The sequence below is a fragment of the Pteronotus mesoamericanus genome, unplaced genomic scaffold, assembly GCF_021234165.1.
Source record: "Pteronotus mesoamericanus isolate MK-2021 breed Mesoamerican mustached bat unplaced genomic scaffold, CSHL_Meso_final contig_24, whole genome shotgun sequence".
In the NCBI taxonomy this organism is placed as follows: Eukaryota; Metazoa; Chordata; class Mammalia; order Chiroptera; family Mormoopidae; genus Pteronotus; species Pteronotus mesoamericanus.
The window spans coordinates 2,491,010-2,516,419 of NW_026555100.1; the positions used below are offsets into that span (position 1 = coordinate 2,491,010).

General features: G+C 43.5%; 1 protein-coding gene across 20 annotated transcripts in view; it reads left to right on the plus strand.

Moving 5' to 3' along the window:
• Positions 1-25,410, plus strand: part of KCNMA1 (potassium calcium-activated channel subfamily M alpha 1) — a 718,090-nt gene that overhangs the window by 590,919 nt on the left and 101,761 nt on the right. Inside the window, exon 19 of one of the 20 annotated variants that reach the window (XM_054572517.1) lies at positions 5,129-5,302. The exons of the other annotated variants lie outside the window; for them this stretch is intronic. Coding sequence (XP_054428492.1) covers positions 5,129-5,302 — 174 coding nt within the window. The remainder of the gene's footprint in view (positions 1-5,128; positions 5,303-25,410) is intronic. 20 annotated transcript variants of the gene reach the window in all.

A 25,410-nucleotide genomic window follows, 5' to 3' on the forward strand; every position in this document is an offset into this window, starting at 1 on the left:
GTGGAATCAACTGGCTCGATGGGTGCTGTGCTGCTGACGTTAACTAGATTTTCCTTCTCCCTCTTTCCATTTTGGGAAAACCACCTGGAAGATCTTTCTTCTCCTTCCAGAAGCTAATAGGAGAATTTTGCTAAGTGAAGAAATCATTTCTCATTTATAGGACTTGAAAGAAAGCTCCCTAATTCCCAGTGTCATATCAAACAACCACCTCAACCTTACACCTCGGCAAACTTTCTTCTGTGGATGTTTTTACCTGTAATTTTAGTTGCCGTGAGCATGTGAACAGCAGCTCCAGGGCTCAGGCTTGGATATAATCCTTCCTGCACTGGATTGATTTTAAACATGAGGCTGTGATCTGACAAGTGTCTATGAATTGAATGGCAGATTTTTTTTTTTCTTCTGCCACACAAGTCTTCCCTTGAATCGCTCTATTTGAAACCTAAAATATTTTTTTCTCCAGCAGTTGGAAAACTCCACCTGAGCCTCTCAGTCCGGCACTGCTTCTCATGCCCCTTCCAACACGCCCTGGAAATTAAGATTGTGCAATTGGAAATTGGCTGACAATTTGGTTGCTGATGCAGGAGGCAGATGGTGCTGTGAACAGGCTGGACTCCAATTCCCTATTCCATTCCAGGCTTGGCTGGGAAGGACTAACCAGCAGAGAACCTGCGTTTGACAGCTGATTGTCAGTTTGACGCATGGGAAGAGCAGTAACTAAACTACACCTATAGCAGCTACTTCTCCACAGGTTTCCTTTCTCACGATTATGGCCTTTGAAAACATGACAAACGTCCAAGAGTACGTCTGAGAGATCTTCCAGTTTTAAGCACTCACGAGTAAAGAGTAAACCTTAGATGATGTCCATTAGGGAAATACTTTTATGTTGTCTCTATAAATAGCACTAGGAAGTCATAATGGAAATATTGGATGGATATTCACTTCATTGTGGTGAAGGAAAGCACATAAAAGCTTTTTCTCAAACTGTAAAACTGTTAGGACAGAGTTCTTAGGAGGAAGGTGAGACCTAGGGTCTAATTCTTGGCAACCACAAAACCTCTTTGAATCTGTGGCACCAATCCAAGAACAAGAAACTTACAATGTGGGCCAAAGAGAAAACTAGGTCCCCAGAGGCTTGTATTTCTGCTCTCCCAGAGTTAAGCTGGCCTGTGGGGATAATGAATTGAGCATAAAGTTCCAAGAGCCCTAAGATGGAATGACAGGTAGCTACAATATGCACACCTACCGGAGACACTCTCTTGTCTGTGCCCTGTCTCAGGAAGCTACCTCAGAGTTTGAGGAGACCCAGCCAGCGGTGCTGAGGTGGTCCTACTCTGCTGTCCACGGCTGCAGAGACAATGTGTAAGTTGCCACTTTGGACCACTCTAGGACCACCTCCTGGAACCTGCACCCCTTTGACCCTGCTGCCTTCTAAACATTGGTTGTGGATTTTGAGAAGCCACTGAATTAAAATGACACTGCACACATTTCAGTTCTTACAGGCACACAAGTTTCTCTTCTCCTTTTCAGAGATCTGTCAGCTAGTTCAGGTCTGTTAACTAGCTGCTCTTCCACGCAGATCCACTAGATGTCCTCATAGATCTACTTTATATTACCGTTTAACTACTGGGGAAAAACTCCCTTTTCTGTGGATTGAGATTTGGGAAGAGAGCATTGGGTGACTACGTAATAAAGAAAATTGGCAAACACCAAAGCAGAGAGGGCACTTTTTGTGGCTAGGGAGTAGATATGAAATTTACTTCTGTTTTAAATAAATACTGAAATTTTCAAAGTTGCTCTTTGAAACCTAACCTTGGGAGTTTTAAATGGCACTCTGTTATCTGAAATTAACCTTCTAACCTACATCAGCTCTAGAAAAGGAAACAATCACAGAGAAATGGAAATAAAATACCAGTGATTCTGAATATCCATGATTCGCTAAAACAAAACCAAAGGATTAGGAAGCCAGAGAGAGAGAGTTGAGGGAGATGAGGGTAGTATTTTCCAAATTAGGAGGTCCTTGACTTAATTTCGATGTAATTTTATTTTACAACTGGAGAGTATAATTTTACACACAGACTGTCCACGTCTTCTGGAAGAGCTACCACCAGGGAGACATATCCTCATCCGTTTTTAGTTAAAGAGCTCGCACAGGGGCCCAGAGGAAGGCTCTTCCGCCGGAACACACATCCTTCAAGCCTGATGGATCACTCCACCAGATGGGAGGTCCGAACGGGCCTCCCCTTTTGAGAAAACGGACCTGGAAGGCTATAGGTGAAGACACCAGATGGGGGTGGGGAGGTCAAGGAACACAGACGCTTCCAGAAGTAGAGCAGAAGAGCCGCCCGTCCAGTGCGGGGCACCTTGGTCTAGACGTTGTAATTGACAAAGGTTTGTCAATGTGTGGGGCTCAACCATTTTTCACTGTTTCTGTCTTGTCTTGGAGCCTCTCACTGATCATTCTTGCTAATTTTTTTTTGTGGTGGTGCTTGTTTGTCTGCTGAGATTTCTATTTTGTATTTGGTGTGAGTGTAAAAGTGATGACTGAGAAGCAATGACGAGTAATAGCATGTTTTCCTTTTTATGCATATGCTGCTTTGGAATGTGACTGCTTATAATTAACATTTAATCTTCTTATAGCAAATGGTTTTTCGCTGCTTTGATTAGCAGTTTCAGCCTGTTCCTGCATGCTAACAATATGAAATTTTAGAACAATGCATGGTCTCCAGAAGAGCCAATGGTAACAGTTGCAAACAGTCCCTGAGAGGCACTCCTTTAAAGATGTGTTTCCTCCTGAACCCTTATCAAGTAGGAGGTTTAAATCACCCCTTATGACGGGCTTACTTCTGTCAAAGCCATTTCAAAACTTATTCCACCCCCCCATCCGCCCTCCCCTTGTCCTAAAGATGGTATATGTTATGTGTGTGTGTGTGTGTGTGTGTGTGTATACACACACATATATATATATATATGTACATGAACTTTCTTTCCCTATAAATGTGTCAGATTCTATTATTGTATATGAACCCAAAATGGCAGGATGAAAATGAAAACCAGGGACTGTTGCTAATGAGAAGCATAGCATTTCAGAGTTTGATGGGCTTCTCTTCTGCTACAGCATTTGATTAAAATTTTTTCATAACAATTTATCTACAGTGAAACAAAAAATCATCTTCGTTTCCCTCTTCTGTGTAAATAACAAATCAATATTTCCAGTAAAAGAACTAGCAAAGAAAAAAGAAGCAAGTGGTCTCCAAGTTATACACCAGATCTGGATGCATTTAAAATAACTTTATTTTCATGTCTTCAGCTGAAGACATTTTCTCTTTTCTCGATTTCAACAACTGCTGTTTGGGGGTGTCTGGGCATTCATACCGTGTTTTCTAAATTCTTCTGATTCGAATGCTATAGTAGAATTTTCCCCCTAAAAGCTAAACTCAAGAATGATGTAGCACACAGTGAACAGGGCTGGGGTTGCATGATGATGATCTGAGCAACTGGCTAGCTAGGATGCTAAAAGAACATGTCACTAAAAAATGTGAGCCAAGTTTACAAGAACGGAGTTGCTGCTGAAGAGATCTCTCATTCATCTCCCCCAGTGCCTGTTCTTCACGATCATAACGTTACCCCTGCTTGACAAATATACTGTATGGCAAGTCATAAAGGTCTTAGAACAGGACTTGACCCATTTGAGAGATTTAAACCCCTCTTCCTGGTGACTGTAACATTCAAAGAGGGCAAAACCACAAGCCATATTTTAAAATAAGGGTGCAACCATTCTCCACAAAGAAAAAGAAAGGGGGGAAATATGACTTTCGAAATGGAAGGTGTGGGCCCAGGGAATAACACCTCTCTTTATTTCGGGTTACTCTTTGGCTCCAATCTTAGAATTCTCCCCTCCTGTGAGAGAAGCAGGCCAGTGCAGGCTAAGTGATAAGCAAACATTTTTGCCTGACGTACCATCAGACTGAGGTACAAAAAAGCTTCTTTTTGAACTTAACTGGAAATTGGCTTGGAGGGCAAAGGTGAAGGACGTTGAGAACTACTGCAGTGATGTCCAGCCACTTTTTTGGAGGCTAGCACTCGACTTGGGTTTGCAGGCAGCACATAATCTACAGTGCTAGCTTTAGAAGCACTATCAATGCTGCATGCAAGTCTCAATATTTTATGTGTGATCGCTTCTTTTATTTCATGTTTTGGAATTTTTAATCTATTTTGGTCAGAATTTTCTTAAGAAGAAAAAATTGTTTCACCAATAGCCTGGTTGCTTTCTGAATTTTGGGTGGGTGGGGAGAGACAGGGAAATGGGATTTTCAGATTCGCTCAGCTTTAAGCACAAAATACACCCAAGAGCAGCTAAATGCATTGCAATAGACCAACATCTCATACGCTTTGGGTGATTTTTTTATATTCGAACTTCCTTTAATGTCAAACATGCAACGTTAGCCTTGAGTAGCTGCATTTCTTATACGGACAGATTTGGATATTTGTTCTGTCAAGAGTAAATTTAAATTCCTGTAGGCATCATGTAAACTCACTCTGGGGAAGTTCAGCAGAGGCATCCTCAGATCCCATATTAACATGTAATCGTTTCACATCTAATTTGATGAAAGCTTGTCCCAGGCTCTGCCTAATGCCCAGAAATGGATGGAAATTAGAAAGCCTACATATTAGCTATTTTTGCATCTTGCAAAAAACCATTTATTGTACCAAGTCAGCAATTCATTGATTGGCTGTGCGTATATTTTGTCCTCCTGTATTCATTGTGCCAGGGGGAAAATGCCGGTTACAGTTTTGCTGTCTGTAATGTGCTCTCCTTCTCATCCAAGACCCCGATTGTTATTATCAGCCTTGCCCTTTTCTTGCAGTCACCCGCTTTACCTACGGGAGAGAAATCATGCACAACACCCTTGGGGGATTATAAAGGCAATTTATATTTTCACTGCTTTTTTTGATGTACAACCAAAGTGTTACCAACAGTCACTCTGCATTTTTTTTCTGGGTCAAGACTGTTAATGTGAACTAAGACCTGTGTTAAATCCCTTCAGCTCCCCTCCAGCTGCCTTGCTGTGTGTGACCTTGCCATTAACTACCGCTCTTCCTCTCCTCTCATCCAACCACATGGTTATAGCCAAGATGTCCATCTACAAGAGAATGAGACGGGCATGTTGTTTTGATTGCGGACGTTCTGAGCGTGACTGCTCGTGCATGTCAGACCGTGTGCGTGGTAACGTGGACACCCCTGAGAGAGCCTTCCCACTTTCTTCTGTCTCTGTTAATGATTGCTCCACCAGTTTCCGTGCCTGTAAGTTTAACCCAACACTCACAGTTCCATGTCTGTGCTGTCTGTGGTGTCATCCCTGTCTTGTGTTGTGCCTTGTGGTCCTGTGAGTCAGTCAAGCTGATGTGTTCTTCCCACTGTGACCTTGTATGTGGGGATATGTTGCCCCAGTTTCCTGTGTCACTGTGTACATGCTGGGGGAGGAGGCCTCCCTTACAATCTGTTAACATGTGCTCCTTGGAATGGCTTGCAGGACTGCTATGTTACAATGTGGTGATAACCTCTCTCTCTCTCTCTCTTTCTTTCTCTCTCCTTTAAATAACTACAAATGGAGATTAATATAGCCACAAAACAAATACAATATTAATACAGAGATGTATGGAAATATGTACCTTAGCATTTGGGGAAAGCTCAGATATTGGATTGGGTCAAAGGGAGGAAGGAGAAAGGTGTAGGGAGAATAAGCCAGCTCTAGCTTTAAATTCCTTTTAGTGAGCTCAGATAGTTTCTAAAATACAACAGGTTTTCGATGAAGGTGGGTTTTTAAAATTTTTTTTACTGTGTCTCCCTAATCTTTATGTCATTCCTCCATTGCCGGAGTGTGTCCTATATTCTGGAAAAAAAATGTTCTAAATCTGCCAACCTATATAAGCTGGTGGATTCTAGAGCTCCTCCTCAAAAAGATTGCTAACTCAAAGGTTCAGTCCATGAATATTTTTTTCAAAAACTGTAGCCCCCTGTTTAAGGTATCTAGTAGGAATTGTGATTTCAAATAACCAGAACTGTGAGCATCGAACCTCCGTGAATTCCTTGAGTCTGTTGCACAGACCTTTGAGGTCAGCCTGCTTTGTTACCTGCGAGCTCGGAGATGTTATAGAACCTGCAGGGGTCTTGAGCTGGTAGCTGCCAAAGCTGTGACATGCCAGATTCCTGAGACAGCTGTCATCATCGTCTTCCGCATGGGCTTTGCTGGGGGTTTAATGACACAATTCAGAGGTGATATTGCTGAAAGTTCCAGTTTGTACACAGAGACACTGGGATATGGCTTCTCTTCTAAAGGGAGAAGAGGTTATAGTTCCGTATAAGGACTTGGATACCTTAAAGGGCAGCTGTAACCTTATTTTCATGTTTGGTAGCATAGGAGGCAGAAGACAGTCCTTCCTTCAGTGTTTCATCCCTTCCTTTTAAAAGCACCCAGCCCCCCCCCCTTTTTTTTTTTTTTTTTGGTGACCATATTGCCATGCATTTTTTCCCTACTTGCATAGAGCTGACTGAATTAAACTTCCACCAGCAGGGGTTAATTCACCTTGGCAACAAAGATGGAGAAGAGCACTTTGCTCTTGACCATTTACTCCCATGAAAAAGTGGCCCCACTCACCTGTGTTGACGTTGAGGGTGACCCCTGCATGGTGTGCTTGTGTGACTGTGATCCACAGAGAGTCCGAGGGCTGAGAGAGTTCTAACTTTACCACGTGCAGTAGAGTAGTGTGCCAGGGCAGGTGCTGGAGTCTGTACCTGCAGTTCACGTCTGAGTCATGATCTGTGCATTGAGCTGTCTTAGAGTCATCTGGAAAAGTTAGATCTAGGACCATGAATCATCCTCTCAAATTCATGATTCACTGCATCTCCGGAACAGTGCCAAGGGACAAGATTCATTTGTAATAGTGATAGCTATGGAGAGGGATTTGGGACTGTCTAAATCTTGTCTTGACATTGATCTAAAGTGGAACTTTTTAGAAAGAAAGTTTACTTTAAATGTTTCTTACAGATGCCACAGTATGAATTGTTACCTCATCGTAACAATTCTCCTTGTAAGAGTTCTCTCTTAATCATATGATGCTACGGAGGTCTGCTAGGTCATAACCACACAATGAATTTGTGAGTCTGTGAAGTGTGGCAAGACACCAGCTTCGGAGACATGAGCTGAGGAGGATGAGCAATGGGGTGAGCTGTGGCCACATCACTTTGATTGACTGTGGAGAATGTAACCATCAGCCACTGGGTTACCCCTGCCTAAAGCACAACGTCTGTTTCCAAATAATTACTGGGCTCTAAATCCTTGGCCCAAGAGTCCGTGGAGAGAAGGAAGGAGCCACTCGGGCTCTAAACTAGGGCTTTGTGGTCATGTCTTGGCACTGGTCATCCATACCAATCACAGCAAAACCTGCGTGAGGCCCATGATACTCAGTGTGTGTAATTTCCATTTTATCCAGGACAAACTGTAATTGGAGGGATTTCTCAGCTCTGCAATTTAATTTAAGTGTTGGTGGAGGCCAGGAGAAGAAAAATTTGGGGTGAGATTGTCCCGTCCTCTCAGAAGCATCCAGTGCATTGAGATCGTTGCCCTTCCTACCCTCCAAAATCAGCCCCACCATGGCAAACATGGGACTTGAGCTGAATGTTGAAGCCTTAACTGGTATTGACAGCTCAGGGGGGTTTGCCGCCCCTGTTTCATCGGTCTTTCTGCCGTCATCACTCCATCAAACAAAAGCAGATTTCATCCATCCCTGTGTGAGACCCCTCACCTTTGACCATTAATAAGAAGTTAGGAAAATCCATTCCAATTTGAGCCCCTTTATACGCCCACATAAGCCCTTCTCGTCCAATTAAAAAAGTGTCTATCTCTACATGGAATTCTACTGGCAGAGCTCCAGCAGCAATCCCTGGCTTTCCCTTGCTGGTGGTGGGGCTGGGTGGTGCCCATTTGACAGAGCTGGTTGACTCAAAGAGCGGTGGTGAGAGTGGGCTTTTCATTAAATATGAGCAGATGTGAAATGTAGAGGGTTTGACAATTAGAAATGGCAGGAGAAGGGCCCTTGAATCAAAGTGAGGTCAGATGGGCGGATCAGATTACTTCTCTTACATTCTTTAGTTGTTCTGAAAATCATTTTGAATTAGTGTCAGCAGAGCCATGATGGGTTTTGCCCTTTGTCTTTTATGCTGGGGCTGTATTGTTTCCCAAGACACTCATTAAAGGTCATTATATTATTACAGAGCTTGCTTTGGTCGCAGTTTCCCAGTTGAGCCAGTGTGCTTTGGAGACTGCCTAATTCGTTTCTCTCTTGCCTTTCGTCTCCCTCCTTACTATTTTTTTCTTATAAGGGGAAAGATTTCCGTTTTCAAGGGACATTAAATTGAAACACAAAGTCCCATTATGTGCTTTCTGAAGTGGGAAGAGAAGTAGCCGGTTCCCAGGGGAGTGGTAATGTATTAAAAGTGTTCACACAGTTTTAGAAATCTGCCTTCTCCCAGCAGGACCTGCCTGCTCAGCTCACCTCTGCTTGGAGGTGTGGCCCATTACCGCCTATCGGTTTTTGTTAAGTCACTGGCTGCTCTAACCGTTGTCTCCTTCTATTGAACTGATGAGAGATGTAAGGCCAGACTGTGCTGACAGAAAGATCTGCAGAGAAGGAGTCCTTTACAGAAGACTTAAAAAACAGTGTCAGAAAAGTAAGGCAGAGACTGATAAGGATTCATCACAAGATTATTCCATGGGGCAAGACTAACTTGTTCAATATAGTAGGCTAGGATATGGGTGTACACGTAGCATCATTGTCTGGTTATTCCAATTTCGTTTCCACTTCCGGTGATTCAGGGCAGGAGTACCAGCCCTCTTAAAAGACACCTGGATTGTATGGGCCCCAGACTTTTTATAGGTAGCTATATTCTAGTACTATCAAGTATAAAAATACATGTCTAACTACATATACACATATAAATATAGATTGAGGTTGCAATCATTCCACTTGCCCTTAATATAATTCTGTAAAATTGTTCTTTTTCTCTGTTCATAATTTATTCCTATTATTTATCTTGCCTGCAATCTGATTGCTAAGTCTAACAGAAAGGGACAATTAAAATTATGATGCAGTGACTACACAGGGCCCTATTGATTCAAACCTGCTGAGACCTGCCTGACAGGATGCTGGCCACAAACTGTCAGTTCCTGTGGCATGAACAAATTAATCACGTGCCAGAAGAGAAACAGAGTTTTAGACTCGCACTTGGAAATAGTTTTAGTTAAAAGTACATGTGTGATCACTCACACCAACCTTTCAATTTACTAATAGTTTAAACCTGCGCTATTGCATACATGCTTTTCCAAACTACTGTAACTAATTTTAAATTGTGCATGACTTTTATTTTGGGTATAAATATAATACAAGGAGGCATTTAACTCCAGTGGTTAGGTTGAGATGAGAAGTCCAATACAATTAGGTTGAAGGGAGACATACCAAAATCAGTTCAGTGTAATCTTGAGTCTTGTCAGATAATAAACAAAAATCAGCTTATCCCGAGTAGCCTTTGGTTTGTAAGACAGAGAATTAACATTGTCAATAGAACTAACGTCACGCGGGTGAACTAATGGCATTTTGAAGTACAGAAAATCAGATACTGGGGCAGGGGGTGGAAATAGCTCTAGGAACATGTCTGTAATAGGACACACCCTTTGTTGACAGTCTCCAATGCCTGTTAAAGGGAGACTTAATAAGTTGCATTTAAAAATCAACAGGCTATCATTATTTCATTCCTTTTATGCATAGTTTTGGGTGACCTCCTCAAGCTCCCCAATCCCAATTTTATGTGTTTATTTTACTTCTAGGCTCTCCCCTGCCCTCTCCCCGGGTGCCTCACCCCCTTCCCGCCCTCCCTCTGTCTGTCTCTGTCTCTGCCTGTGGAACCAAACAGTAAAGCAGCCTTTGGGTTACACCCAAGCCCTTTAGCTCGCTCTGGCCCATGCATCCTGATTTGCCCATCTGTACCCTGTTACAGGAAGTGAACACAAGAAGGTGAGTCAGCCTGGGCAGCCATGTACTCATTCTATGAGTCTCATCATGAACCTAGCAAGGCCTCTTGGGGCACTTTTGTTGGTAGCAGACAAGGCTACAAAGCTAATGCCGCTCGCTTGATTTTGTGGTGGCTACATTTAGTAGTGAGTTGACTGGGAACATGGCTTCCTATGTGCTTATTCAGCAGTTGGCTCTTTAAATCAACATCATAAGGTAGCAGTTATGCTTGGGCAAAATTTCCTGTGAATAGAATCCCGTAAATTGCCCATCTCTAAAGAGTTCCAAACCAGGTTTTCATTTTTAATAAATAGCTGAGTTATTGTTTGTTTGTTTGTTTTCCAGTTTAGCATCCAGTGATGTAGTTGACTTGCATTTTGGGAGCTCGTTGGGCTCTCAAGTAGTATTGTGGAATTCTTTAAAATAAATATGCAATGAAGAGGCACCACATATAGATGAAAGAGGAAGGAAACAGTGGGCAAACAGAAAAACTGGCAGCCAGTTTTTCGAAAGAAATCCTTTGAAACAGAGTTGGGAGACAAGAAAGAGAAAGGTCAGAATGAAGAAAGACAGAAGGGTCCTTTTGTGTACCCTGTCACTTGGACACCTCCCTTTTCAGGGCTGTGCTTTAATAGGTGACTCGGCTCTTCATGCACAAACTAGAAAAGATGCTGGCGTGCCACGAATAAACTGAGCAGAGGTCCTTATGCAAGGCGACATGGAAGTTATGTTTGCATTTTTATTTAGGACAGTGGCCGGGTGTCCTGATACTCACCCTGACAGCTGCTACCACCAGGCAGAGGATTCTCTGTCTTACCTCCGTGATGGGGGACCGAGGTGGCCAGTTAGCTCTCCATCTTACCCCTCCTCCACTATCTTGGGTGACAGATGCCAGGGCCAGCCCGCCTTTCACTTGCGCTTTGTTGTCAAGGCTCTGCCTTGAGCCCAAATCCTGACCTTTACTGTATGAAATAAAGTACTGATGAACAAGCAGAGGTTTGAATTAGAGCAGGCTTGGAGCAAATGTCAAGTCCATCTCTGCTCCCTCCTCCACCTGTACCAGGAGCCTGGATTAGACCCAGTCTGGAGTCTGTAGTGCCTTAGGCTTTATGGGTCTGGAGAGACATAACTTATTAACAAAGAGTTATTAAATTTTTATCAATTTTACAACACAATGTAAATGCCTCCTATGAATCTACATTGTATTCATTATCATTTAAAACGTTAATTAAGTCAAAGTTGCATTTAATTTCTCTCTAAATGGGCCTCTGGGAAGAGGCTTTTAGAAACATCTGTGGGAGCGTGCAGCTCCGGAGACAGGGAATCCCCCAGATCGCTCTCGGGATAGCCCCCAAGTTGGTTGCAATCGCGTGTCTGTGGCTGATTTGTTGTGATGTGATTGGGCATTGTTTCAAATTAGTATCAGACCAGTAATGGTGTAAGGACATGGGAGAGCGGCTGGTGGGGTGGTGGCCCAGGCTTCCCTGCCTCCCGCCTGCCAGTGCCTTCCAGGCTGAAGTGGGAAGTTCATCCAGGGCCCCTCTGGTCTCAATCCTGCCTCGGAATCTCCCTTCTCACATGGTGCCTGTCATGTCAGGTGGAGGCTTCCTTCCTCTGACAGGGACGTTTGTCCTCTGGCTTGACCAATTCACGGCATGTGCCAGTATGCTCACAGGGAAGATCTTAGAGTCTGGGGTCTTGGGCTTGCATTTAAACCTAGAGGCAGTGAGCTCCGTGCAGTATAATAGGGACCATTTTCAGACGGAGTAGATGTGAAGATTAAAAACAGAGCATGCTCATTGGTGAGGAGAGAGGAAGAGTGAGGCTTACTAAGATCTGCTGAAAATTGTTTTCCTTTTTTGAGGCTCGGTTGATGTTTTTGTGTTGCGTGCAGGCTACCCCCTTGACAGATCTGCTGTTTTTGTATATGTATTCCATCTCCCCAGAGATGAGGCATATTGATGTGGGGGTTCTAGGGAATGGCTAACCGCTCAGCTTGGATTCAAGTTAAAAGTGGACTCAGTGGAGTCTCTGCTCTTAACTCTATGTAAGGTACTCTGCCAACACAGCATGTATGTATACGTGTGTATACGCATCCATCTATGCATGTTGTTAAATTTGACACATAGCATTCACTGCATTGCAGGTGTTGTTTCTGTCCTTTACCAATAGGAATTCAATCCTTTTTAAGAGCTGATACCTGTTATTTTGCAGCTGAGGCACCTGCAAACTGCACCATTTACAGATGAGGTGACTAAGGCACAGAGAAGTTTCAGTCATCTGCCAAGGGTCACACAGCAAGTCGGTAGTGGGGCTGGGTTTTGAAAACAAACTGGTGACTCCACAGCTTGTGGAGTAAGTGGAGTTTCTCAGTTACACAGTTGAGGACAATGCACAGGTCTTTCTATGTCCAAGGAAAGAGAAAGAGGTGAGGATTTCAGTAACGAAGACGCAAGGCTATGTGGGTAGTGCTGTGACAGAGAGGTACAAAGGCCCAGAGGTCACCTCCTGTTGGTTGGCCGAGGAAGGATCCCCTGGGACATAACATTGCCTTGGAGAACAGGAGGAAAAGGGTGTTCTGCCTCGCAGCACAAGGAAAGGTAAGGCAGCCAGGAGGTTGGAAGCCTCCTGCCAAACAGCCGGTCACCCACTTGGCTTGGAGCTTAGGTCCTGTGCTGCAGGTTGCGGGGAGAAGGGCCCTGAAGGGTAGGGAGGGCCTGTATTGACGAGGCTGGGCCATGAGCTTTTGTCCTTAATCTGAAATGAAACAGACGGCATTCAAGGTGTTTGCTCAGGGAAGCAAGGCCAGAGGTTTTGTTCTGGGAGGACTTCTGTGGCAGCTGTGGAAGGAGGGACTGGATCCAGGGGACAGCTGGAAGACGCCCTGTGAGGGTGACGGCCAGCAGAAGGATGCTGTGTTGGGAGGAGGCGGCGCCCAGCTGCTCTGAGAAGCCCCAGGAAGGAGGGCCCAGGTGGGAACTCTAGCCTCTAGGACTCTGCAGGAAACATGTTATTCAAATGCGAAGCCAACAAGTGAAGGCGTTTTAAAAGAAAGTTTAATGAATAGGTCAGAAGCAATTGAGTTCTATCTGTTAAATTTCTTGAGCACTATTCTCCTCAGCTGACCTGGTGGTCATTGACCATCGCCATTCCTGCTTGGCTCAGTGGGTTTCCTTCTTGTCAGAGGAGAATTTACTCAAGCCTGGGCCAGGCCCGGAGGCCTGCAGGGCTGCGTCTGGTGCCCCTGGTCCTGCGGACTATTCCATTCAGCTTCTTTTTCTGACTAGTGTTCTTCTTCCTCTCTCACCATTTTCCTTATTTCCAGTAAGATTCACATCTTGAGCATGTTGAAGGTGAGAGGGGCAGGCAGCTCAGTTGTTGGCATGGATGTCATTGGCCCAGGTTGGGTGGTAGAAGCAAAGCAGGTGGAGGCCACCAGCTGGATTATGTGACCAACCTTGAGGGGCTTGGCTCAAGCTGCATGTTGTAGCTATGGTAAGAGCTCATTGGAAGTATTTTTTAAATCCCATGTGTGCAATGAGACTCTTCCTCTCATCCTTCTCAGGGAGACAGCGTGTCTCCTTACATCTAGGGAGAGAAAAAAATATAGTACTTCTCATCCCATTCACTGAAAATCCATTGTAGTTTTCAACTACTTACCCTTCTCCAGTGGAAATATGAAACATTTCCTGAGAGGTGCTGCCACACAAAATCCAGGGAAGCCACATGGCATTTCTAAGGACGATGACACAATTTTCTTTTCCTTTTTATTTCTCTGTGCACAAGACTTTTGTCTGCGTTCATGGTTTCTCTATGTCAGCATCCATGACTGTAGGATTTGTATACACCGTCAACCCTAAAGGGTTGTTAAAACAGCATGGAAAAGCTCTTGAGTCCTGGACCCCCGCCCCCCCCCAAGTGGTGGGATGTGCAAGCTAAGAATGCCGACTTCGGGACGTGGATGAAGCAGAATTCACCCCCCAACAGGCTAGGTGCTGCCCTTCCTCTCTCGGGGGCTTTCTCCCAGACCAGTGTGTTGAATTACCTAGATAATCAGGGAAACTGCCATCCCTGCAATTTGCTTACAAGCATTCACTTTTCCCAGGAGGGCTCTAAATGGACAGAAAGAAGTGCGGCATTGTCAGACCCACACAGCTGACATCTCAGCATTGAAAGTACCTTTCTGTACACAGCTAGGCAGCGTGCCTCATGTGGATGTATATTCTAGACATGGCCATAGATTCTTGTTGCAAAGAATCTATGTTCTTATTTCTGGCTCAGACAAGCCAGGTAAAGCATCAAGAGATTCCACAGTGACCCTTCTGCTCTGCACAGCTCACTCAGTTCTCCTCACAAGGGGCTCTCCTCCTGCAACCAAGGAAGCAGCAAGAGAAACACACCCCTGGCCTCTCCAGTAATCCCGAGAGCCCCCAGGCTGTCCCCTTCAATACTGTGGGGTGACCACCACCAAGTCTTCCTGGAGCAACAGAGAACCTGTGCAAGCTGAGAGTGGAAGCTGTTGAGATGCATCTGCATCGGATGACCAGCTACACGGAGAGACTTAAATGAAATGAGAAAGACTGCCCCTCAGAGCTGGAGCCGTGCCACATGGATGAACAGTGCAGGGAGGGGCACGTGTAGACCACTGTGCATGCTGTCTCCTGGGAGGGGAGCTGATGACCGGCATTAAAGTCATCTCCATTTTGGCCAGTGTCCACTTTCTGAGCTGAAGCCTGTTGGATTGTGCCCAGGCAAGAAAGGACCTATGGGAGGCCTTCCTTCCTTCCTGCTAGGATCAGAAAGGTAGCTTGCCAGTGTCCTTGGTTGGGCTTCAAGTGGTGGCAAGAGTACTTGAACAGGAGATGGCCTTAAGGTTTCAGTTCAGTAAATATTTGATGAGTACAAGGATGAATTAATGAAAGGGTTCTCAACCGTCAGTTAAAGGAATAGCAGTATGCTGGAAGCATGAAGGTCCTGGATCCATGAAGTTTCCTAAAACACTCTAAGCAGCTTACAATATAATCATGTGTATATGTATATATATTTCTATATCTCTGTATATCTATACATATGTATAAACATAAAGAACTGGATAGAAGATTAAGGGGAAAAAATGTAGCAAGAAAAACAAGGACATAAGTGAAGGATCTTAAAGTTAGCAAGTAGTAGGTACAGTTTGTATTCTATGTGAAGGTTAAATATTGGGAAAGAAGATATAGAAACAAAGAAGAAAATCAGAGGCAAAAATTAACCACTGCCTTTCAAATTTCAAGGGATATGTGTATACAGAGCATTTGTCCCAGAAAATCAAGGACTAATGATATTTGCATTCAGTTTTACTAGTTTTGATAAACCTGGTCACTTTTCTGTGAGTCAGGGTGGCACACAAATATGAATGCATTGGGAAGAGCCTGTGTGAGCCAAGGGGCCCGTTTGTCGAGAGCTGTAACCCCTGGCAAGGGCCACGCCAGCACACCCCAGTGTGGAGAAACCTCAAAGGCCACTCCTGCCTGTTAGGATCACTGACGGTCACTTGAGGTAGGCCGATCAAATGCAACAGCCCCCATGTGACAATTCCTCGCACCTGGGGGTGTCCAAAAGCTAAGTGTGTTGTGGCTATTTTCTGTTAAGAGCCAATATCCTGTTTATTCTGCTTGAGGCGAGGGGGCAGAGAGATTTCTGGACTGCTCACAGAGGTCTCAGGCTGCATTAGGCATTCTCTTACTTTTGAGTGGCTTTGAATTGCCACTCTCTGCATTTTGTCAAGGTTGATCTGGGCTTTTCTTCAGTGCAGATGAGTCGATTTCCACATACAGCCTGTAACACATCCAACTGAGAGAACACGTCAAGCAGGGATGCTTCAAAACCCTAAACAGGTGTTACTGCAAAAGGAGGTACGATGAACTGCAGGGAGGAGAGGTGCACAGTGAAAACGACAGGATAGAACTTGCCAGGAATGCAGAGGCTTGCTCATGTGCCCTGGAAGTCTTGGGATGTGGGTGGGAAATGTGCAAGGGGTTGGTGCTGGAAGGGCCACTTCACAGATTTTCTCTGTTAAGATGAAGTTGTGTGTCTGTTAGGCAGACATTCCTGTCTTTTCTCTGATATAAATTAGGGAATTCCCAAGCCATTCCCCTCACTCTGCAATGAGCTAAGCGATGTCCTTGGCAATTAAAGCCTGAAATTCCAGGAACCCTTGGAGCAAGGAGAGGGAGAAAAAGGGTGGGATTTGTGTGTTTTCTAGGGGCTCTGGAAATCATTCCTGGCACTGGCATATTTTGGTATGTTCACCGCATGGATGCTCAGTGAATGCCGAGTGCTGTAATACGAGTAATGCCTTAATCATGTGTGAATCTTTCTATGTCTCAAGGCACTGACATCTTCATCTAGGCAAACCCAGAATAGGCACCCTCTCTTACTACCATAGGCGAGGATGCCTACGGTAAACTTGGGGCAAGTTTGAGAAGTTCTCTATTCCTTAATTTCCCCATCTGTAAAATAGAGATAATAACTTGATCTATGTCATGGAGTGCTTGCAACTGTGACTTTGGGTCTCATCACTCATCATCTTGCTGAAACTGCCTCTATGTCTTTTTCATCTCACAAATCATCTTGGAGATGCATACTCAGTGACTTTCATGTGTTCTTGGAAGATGGCAGGAAGCGTGGAGAACAAGCAAGAGGGGAGCAGAGAGTGGTGACATTTAAAAATTCTGTTCAAATTTCTTTTTCTGATGATGGCCTTCATCTCAGCCCATCTTTGAGGTCTGGTTGGTGTTGGGAATCATAGGTGGATGGGAAGAGCTTGTTTGGGTTAGAAGTGTGTTGCACACTTGAGGGATGACAAGGTCTCTGGGGGAGGGTGGAACAATGGGTTAGCCACACCTCCCCAGCGTGCTTCTCTCTCCACCTGGACTCCAACCCCCCATGACCTGTGGAAGGGGGATTCATTAGCATCTAAACCCTGTGCCGGTCAGCAGAAGTAGTGGAGGAGGTATGTCGCCTTCTGAAGAACAGTGATCAATACTAGACCACAGATGATGGCCTTCCCATCATTACCTTTCCCAAATTGCTGTATGAAGAGCTGGGCTCTGCTTCTTGCTGATTTTCTCATTAGTGAGATTAGTGTTAGGAGCTGGGCCAAGCCCTTCAGCTGTTCCACTGTTGGCCCTAGACCTGATGTGAGGACAGTTTAGGACGGGCTGAGTGAGTATTGATACCCATTTTGAGCTCCTGAGGCTTCTGCCATGCTACGCCCTTTTCCGCCCTGCTGAGGGTGGAGTCCTCTGACTTGATCACTGGGTTATCTTTCAAACCTTCTGTTCACATTCTCAATGACACTGCCAAGTTCAGGCACTCATTTCTTCCCACCTAGTCTACCACTACTACCCTCCATTACTTAGTCTCCCTTGCCATCATACCACCACTTGATCATGTTATCATACCAGTCTAAAGAGAAAAAAACAAAAAACCAAACTTTTGATGCCTCCTTGTTTCGAGTAGGACAACCTCCATTTTCCTTAACATGGCATTTAAAGCCTTCACAGTGTGGTCTCAACCTATTTTTCTAGTTCTGTTTTCCATGTAAGTATCCTTCATCTAGCGATTCTCTAAAAATGTCTCCTTTTTTGTTATTTAACACATTTCTATAACTTCTTCCTGTGCTGTGATTCTGTTCCGCTCTGCTTCTCACTGATCCCATCTTTGAAAGTAAGGGTCTGTAAGTTGTGATCCATGGACCAAACCTGGCCTACTACCTGTTTTAGTAAATAAAGGTTTATTGTAACATTGCCATGGCCATTTATTTATTGTCCATAGCTGCATTCAAGTGACAAGAGCAAAGTTGAGTAGTTGCAACAGAGAACATATGGCTCACAAAGCTCGAGTACACCTTATTTTTACAGAAAAAGTTTGCTGACTCCTGCTTTAAACACAGCACAGATAGTGCCCTCTTTAGGAACGCTTCTTCACTCTCAGATCAGGTTTAGTGGGCCTCTTTTCCGTAGTCCTACAACACTTATAAACCCTATTCAGAGCAGTTTCCATATTGAACTTTGAGAAGTCAATAACAGACAACTCTCAATGGTCTTTGAGTTCTCAGTGTATTTCACCCAGCAGCCAAGGCACACAGTAGGAATTCAACAGACACTTGCTGAATAACAAAAACCATGTTGAGAACATGTGTCCATAGTTTATTAGCCATGTGTCTCAGGAGAAAAGTGCTTTTTGAGTCTAGAGAGCATGCTTCTTGTTTGCTTCTACCACCTTGAATGTAGCAGTTGTTTCTGAACAGCTTCTTTCTTTGACTGTTGGAGCAGTTTTGATCTAGAATTGATCACTGCTCCTTTAGAAGGTGACACATTTCTCCCACTCCTTCTGCTGACAGGCACAGGGTTTGGATGCTTATGTATTCCCCTTCTATAGGTCACGGGGTGTTCGAGTTGGGTAGGTAGAGGCGCATGATGGGGAGGTGTGGCTAACCTATTGTTCCACCCTCCCGTGTGACCTCACCTGCCTCTCAGATCACTTCTAACTCGAACAAGCTCTTTCCTTCCACCTGTGATTCCTCATTGATTTGAATATACCCCAGCTGCTCTTGGAGGTGGGGCTTGCACCTTTAATCACTGAGGCCCCAGCCAGCTTCAGGGACCTTCTCTCGCTGTGCTAATGCACTGGCCGACACACTGGGAGTTAGGTCTAGATAGAGTAACCCCCCCAGCTCAAATTTTGACATTCCTATGTTCCATCAGGTTCCCCTAAACCCTCCACTTGTGCCTGAAATTGCTCCTGGTAACTCTGTCCACAGCAAGTAGTAACCAGTGGAAGGAGGAGATAAGGTGCTGTCTGCCTGTGCTGGAGACCCAGTCAGCCTAGCTCCTGGTGGTAGATAACTGGAGACTCTTTGAGCTCAAAGGAAGCATCTCAGCATTTGACTCTCTTTATACCTATGCCTTACCCAACATAGATACTTGCAAAAGCTGAGTGTAAAGGGGTTCCTCTGTTTCCATCGGAAATAACAAAACTGTGTGTGTGTGTGTGTTTAAGGAATACCCCTTTGTTTGCTACGTGAACAGTCTTTATTGTTTTAGAGATTAAATCTCAATAACTTTTTGAAATTAGAGTGGGCCTCTCGTCAGCGGAACGGGCAGTGGCACTCACCCCTTCCCGTACCTTCCTCCTCACTCTGAAGTGTTATCAGCACAGTAGTTTTGCTTGAGATCAAATCAGGGCACCATAGGAACTGTCATTTTTCATTTACTGGGGCCCTTTGATCCCATTCGGGGTTTATTTGTTTCAAGTGAAAAATACAAGCCCTATTGCATACATCTATCCTGTAGAGTACTTTTTTATTTTTTTCTGTTAGAGATCAAATCAGAGTTGTAAGTAGTGTGGTCATTAGTTATCACCACCAGACTTCACAGCCTACACTTTATTTCTGTTCTTACAAAATCACCAGCCTTCTCTGTTGCATAACGAGCACTCTGGTAAAGCTATACAATATGCCTTTCGTGGGCACTTGGGTGTTAATTTATTTCACAGTTTCCTTTGCAGATACAATCAGAGTCACCTATCACATTCCTGTTTCTTCCTTTTATTGCATTTCTTCGCTATCTCATTTGTGTGATCTTTTTCTGCAAAATGACAAGTAGTGTTTCTCTGCTTACTGTTTCAGTGACTTATAATTTCCAAGCCTTCTCTATTGCCATTTTAAAAGTATAACATTTTATATATGTAATCTTAGGTACTTATAACTCAAGTTTTGTTATATGCAAAAATTTCCCAAGTGACACCTTGGTTAGGTACATTTTTTAAAGAGGAAATATATTCTTGTAAAATATTTTTTTCAAAATTGTAAATGAAGGAAAAGCTCTCAGCATGATTATCATGCATTTTTCTGATTTCTTAGTACATTGAAATATATGAATGTTATTTTCATGTAAGTGATAAAATTGTAGTATTTAATAACACGTTGTTAGCAGAAAAAGAGCAGTCCCTTTTGATTTATTTGGATATTTACTGGTTGAGTTACAGTGCTTTACATATTAGAATTGGTTTGTCAACAATTAACATTCTAGGTTTTTATATAACCCATACTTCAGGTAATAGAGGATTATTAAACTGCAACCAGTGTGTTAGAAATCTGCCGACTGGTAATAAAATTCTTGTGTATAACAGCAGCTGAGAAATACTGCTATATATTTACACATAGATTGCAAGACAGATGATGATCAGGAAACCGGAGTGTCTTGAAATTTAAATTGCCAGCAGGTGGCGCTGCTTTTCCATAAATGAAACCCTCTACCTGATTGTAGTCTAGGTACCATCAGCACTGCCCCCCTTTCAGCCTTTTCTTTTCCAGATGCTCTGTCCTTTCTTTCTCGAAGATGAATGTCTAAAAGTGAGTTTGTTTGTTTATTTTTTTGCGGAGATATATCTCTGCTAAGACATTTCTCAATTGCTAAGATTCTTTAAATCCAACTTTCCCTTAATGTTCATTTGGAACAGGTCTCAGTTAAATAAATGTTACTATGTTTTTGAAAGGTAGCCACACAATACAAGAGTCTCATCTCTAAGACTGGATTACCTCCACCATCTGAATATTATGTGGAAAATTCCCTTTTTTATCTAATATTTATTTGCATAAGCTAATTTCCTAGGCTTCGTTCTATACCAGGATAATGAGGGATATTTTAAAAAAGGTGGCTATGTACTGGATTAATGTGCTATATAAAAATAATTTTAATGTGACACTCTCTTTCATCAAGAATTACTTGAAAAAAAAAACAAAAAACAAAAAAAAATTATTTTTGAATCCAAGTTAACCGAAGACGTTGCTTTTCTCCCTGGGCCAGAACTAAATTTCTGAGAAACAGGATCAGACACTTTTGGGTTTTTTGTTTGTGTATTTGTTTGTTTTCTGGTTTTTAAATAATGTTGGCCACACAAAGGCTAATCAGATTATTAATTTGGGCATCAATGAAGGAAAAAAAATCATTATTTTGGTTCTTTTTCATACATACAGCCTCTTTTAAAATTATTTTTATTTTATTTTTTAAAGACAGAGCTATGCCGTTTTACTAAGTCTTATTTTTATAAAACTTACATTATTCTTTTTATACAGGGTGTTTGGGTATAAACCTGGGCCTGTCTGGGAGACAGTAGTTTTACTGAAGTAGTGGAAGGGAAGAATTCCCAATACATCCCAAATGACTCATTTATTTATTTTCTTTATTATGTGCTACCTATCACATTATAAAGGGTTTTGAATGCAAATATTTTACATTTTTTGTAACTTAAAATTTTGAAACCATTCATTTTGAGAATCCAATTGGAATTTTATCTTTTGAATTAAAAAAAAAATTTTTTTAGACCCATACTAGGGAGGAGGGTGCAGGTCAAGGATCCAGATAATATAATGTGTATCTTCATTTTATTAACTTACATGCTTTGACAGAGAAAATCCTGAAGCGTTATTGATTAGGTAAAACCAAGGAGTGGAGGATTGGAGAAACATTTCCTTTTCAGTGAGTTTGCTCAAAAGCCCTCATTTTGATTGCAGTCAGTTTTCTTATTAAAGTCAAACCTGATGGCTTTCCTTCCAGTTCCCTTTATAGGGGGACGGGATCAACGCGACTAGTTGAAAGCAGGAAATAACTGTCCCAAAGTTTGGATTTACCTGGCTGAGCTGTGAGGCACCAACATTGTGAATTTCACAGGACCCATTTCCAAGGCATTAAATAACTTTATTTTCCTGTCAAATACACTCTCCAGGGTAAAAGGGAGACCTCCAATGGAACTGGACCACTGCCAGGGGCCTCCTCGTTTTTAGTTTCACGCACATATGTGTGTCTTATCTTGGACCTTTATAACTTCTGAGTGGCCAAAAAGAAAGTAGGCTGAGTTGGGGGTGGGGGTTGGGAGGATGAAAATCTTTGCCAAGATGCAAACCAACCAGTGCCCTCTTTGAATCTAAGTATTTAAATCATAAAAAAAAACAAAAAACAAACTTTCAGAGGACTCAGATTACAACCCAGTATTATCCACATCCTGTCATTTTGAATTTAAAGCCTTACACTGTCCGCCCCTTACACCCCCATCTATACTCTTAAATAAATCTTCCTGCTCCAGTCAAGCTGAATTCCTCCAAGCACACCCGCTCCTCCGTGCTTTTTTGTTCACGCTGTTCCCTCCACCGGGCACACCCTTCCCTAGCCGGCTCGGCGTCGCAGTTGGAGGGCCCCACTATGCCAGGCCCTGTGTTTGATTTCGGGCATACACACGTGAACCTGACATTTCTATCCATCTGACTCTTGTTTCAAGCCACAGTTTTTCCCTGACCACCCCAGACCTTCTAGCACTTACTAAGACAGTTCATTTATCCTTCATTGGGCACTATCACGTAACTCCTTTTTAAATTGTTATTTTATGTAACTTGTGAATTGTTATACATATTTAATGCAGTTATCTCATTTCTACAGCTAGACTTGTGGGTCTCTCTTACTGGGTATCTTTTTAAAGGTTTTTTTTGAAGAAAAGAAAAAGCAAAACGCCACCCAGCCCCAGCTCCCACCCTCGAGGTGTTTGTTGAGTGGGTCTGAGAGGTGATCCAAGCACTGGTGTTTGTAAAGTTCTTCAGTTCATTAGGCGGAAAGGCAGGCCTGAGAATCTCTGAGCTAGACCATACTTTCCTTGGACCAGGAATCCTGCTTTCCTATTCGGCAGTGCTTTCTGGGCTTGAGTCTAGTAGGAAATATTAGATAATTACATGTGGCTGCCGAGCTATGAGGCCTTCCGCCCATGGCTGGCTCCTGTGATAGCCGCCAAGTAGCAGAAAAGATCATTAAGCCCAGAACCATTACAAATCGGAGCGGTAAAGGTCCTCATACATAATTAATACCAGTCCTTCGGGAGGGGCGGTGTCTTGCCAGGACCACACAGTTGATCCAAGCCAGGACTAGAACCCAGGCTCCTTACCACTGGGCTGTGCTTGTCCCCTGTGCAATGCTGCCTCTCTGGCAACTAGGAGATATTTATTCGGAATATTGTCAGGGGCTCAGCATAATGAGATATTTAGAGATTTGTAAACTACCAGAGAGGAGCTTGTAAGTCTAGCTGGGAAGAAGGACACATGAAATGGAAAACAAATTTTAATGCAAAATACAAAGAGATGTCAGAGGGCTGTGAGATGAAAGTTGCCAAGGAAGGAGAGATTTGACCTTGTTATAGTCATCTGGGAAGGCTTCCTGGAGGAGGCAGGCTAACCTAGTTCTTGAAGGGTGGGTAGAGGAGGTAGGTGAAAGGAAGACTTGCTAAGAAGGAATAATGAAAGAGTCATTGCCTCTTTACCCCATCATTCCCTTGCCCCTCCCCCCATCTCCCATGTGCGTGCCCCAATTCCATGACCTCCCACCAGAAATTCAAGGGAAAGAGCCCATCACAAGCAGGCAACATGAATTTCCTGTAATTTAGAGGGAACAGTGGGGTTTCTCCACGTTTCCATCTGATTTTCATTTGTTATTGCCCTGAATGGTCCCAGCCTTCTCCAATTGAGGTCCACTGAAACATTTTCTGGCTTTTCTTGTTTTTATGACACTTGGCATAGCCTAATTATTTTGACCTGAGCAGTTCATTGGGGCCATGTGAAATATGGGACAAAGGTGACAGTCGAACAAGATGCAGCAGATGGGGGTGGGGAGTGGCGAATCTCACCCCGTTCTGGTGGGTGGATACCAGATCAGTTGTTTGGAGCAGTGGAGAGAGTGTTAGTGCGTTTGGGTAGAAGGGAGTCAGAAGGAAGCATTGTGGCGAAGGACCCCGTGGGTGAGAACTCCAGTTACTTGGATTTTTCAAAGCCAAGATAATAATGATGGGTAACATTTGCCAAGAGCTTTCCAAAAACTCTTCTAAGCACTTTTCGTGTTTTCAGTCCATGTTCACAATAGCCCTCTGAATAAAGGACTCTAATTATTTCCATTTTATAGGTGAGAAAGCTGAAGTTAGGTAATTTGCCAAATAGCTGTTTTTGGACCCTACAGTATAGCGTCGGGGCCTGTGGACTTAAATGTTACCTCCTTGCAGCTCATTATAAGTTGATAATTGTAGAGGGCGCTCCCATATCTTAAAGTCCTTATCTTGTTGAGTGTTGCAGGAGCCAGGGCCAGAGATGTAAGAGGGGTACCTACCAACTGGCTGGGGTACAGTAAACCGTGCTGGGGAATTTGACTAGCTGGTGAGCTTACGCCGCATGAGGCAGTTACCCTAAATGGAAGCCCAGTCTAATGCATGATTTTAAAATGAAAGTTAGAAGTCCATATGTTACGGACATCTTCATACTTAAAGATTGTCCCACGCATAAGACCCTGTGAACCAGCAGGGCGGTGCCAGGCGGAGCCGCCTGGAACAGTCCTCAGGCTCTCGGTGTGTGGTCCCTGCTTTATCTCATTCAGCCCCACAGCAGCTCCAGATCTGTGGGTCCTCATCTATCTGTCCAGGGGGGATAACAGCAGATCTTGGGACACTGCAGAGCTGAGTGACTTATCTGAGGTCAGAATTCTAACAAGGGTCAGAGGGACTTGGACAGGTAGCCTGAATCTAGGAGCTTGTATCCTCATGAGCAGAATTCTGACAGTGAGTGATCTGGATTAGAGGTCAGCTGTCTTGGGCTCTGGTTTTAGGTCTGCATATTCATGTCACCTTAGTGCAGCCCTAAGAGGGTGAGGCCAGGACATCCCTACACCTTCTGGCCCTGCTCCTGCACTCCAACCCTTGTTTTCTAACTGTGTGGCACTGAAAGGGGCCCACCATACACTAGCATTTTAAAATGTTGCATTGGATGTGTCTGAGGATAAATTATAGTGGGATACAGATAGTGATTTCATAGTTCAAGAACATCCTTAGAAGGTGACTATGCCCTTAAGAAATATACTAAATGCTGTGTTTAGTGTAAAATCACAATCTGGGACTGGTCTTACCTCCCAAGGTTAAAAGCATACAGTATTTCCTAAAGTGTTCTGGCAGAACATTCTTCATCGGGCCATGTGGTGTACCTGGGTTGCACTAAAAACCCATGCATTTTACTTTTATCTGAGTTTCAGAGAAAGTACCGGTGCAACCATCTGGAATACATAATAGAATTCTCAGGGGCTTTTGATACAGCTGGCTCAATGGAAAATACGGTGTTTATGGATGAGATGATAATAATAATGATATTAATAATAATAATGTCCTTACATGTATAACATCTTATGGTTTAGAAAACAATTTCACATATACACAATTAGATTGTAGGCTGGTCTTCAAATAGAGTCATTGGGGCAAGCATTAATTTAAAAAATGTAAATAACA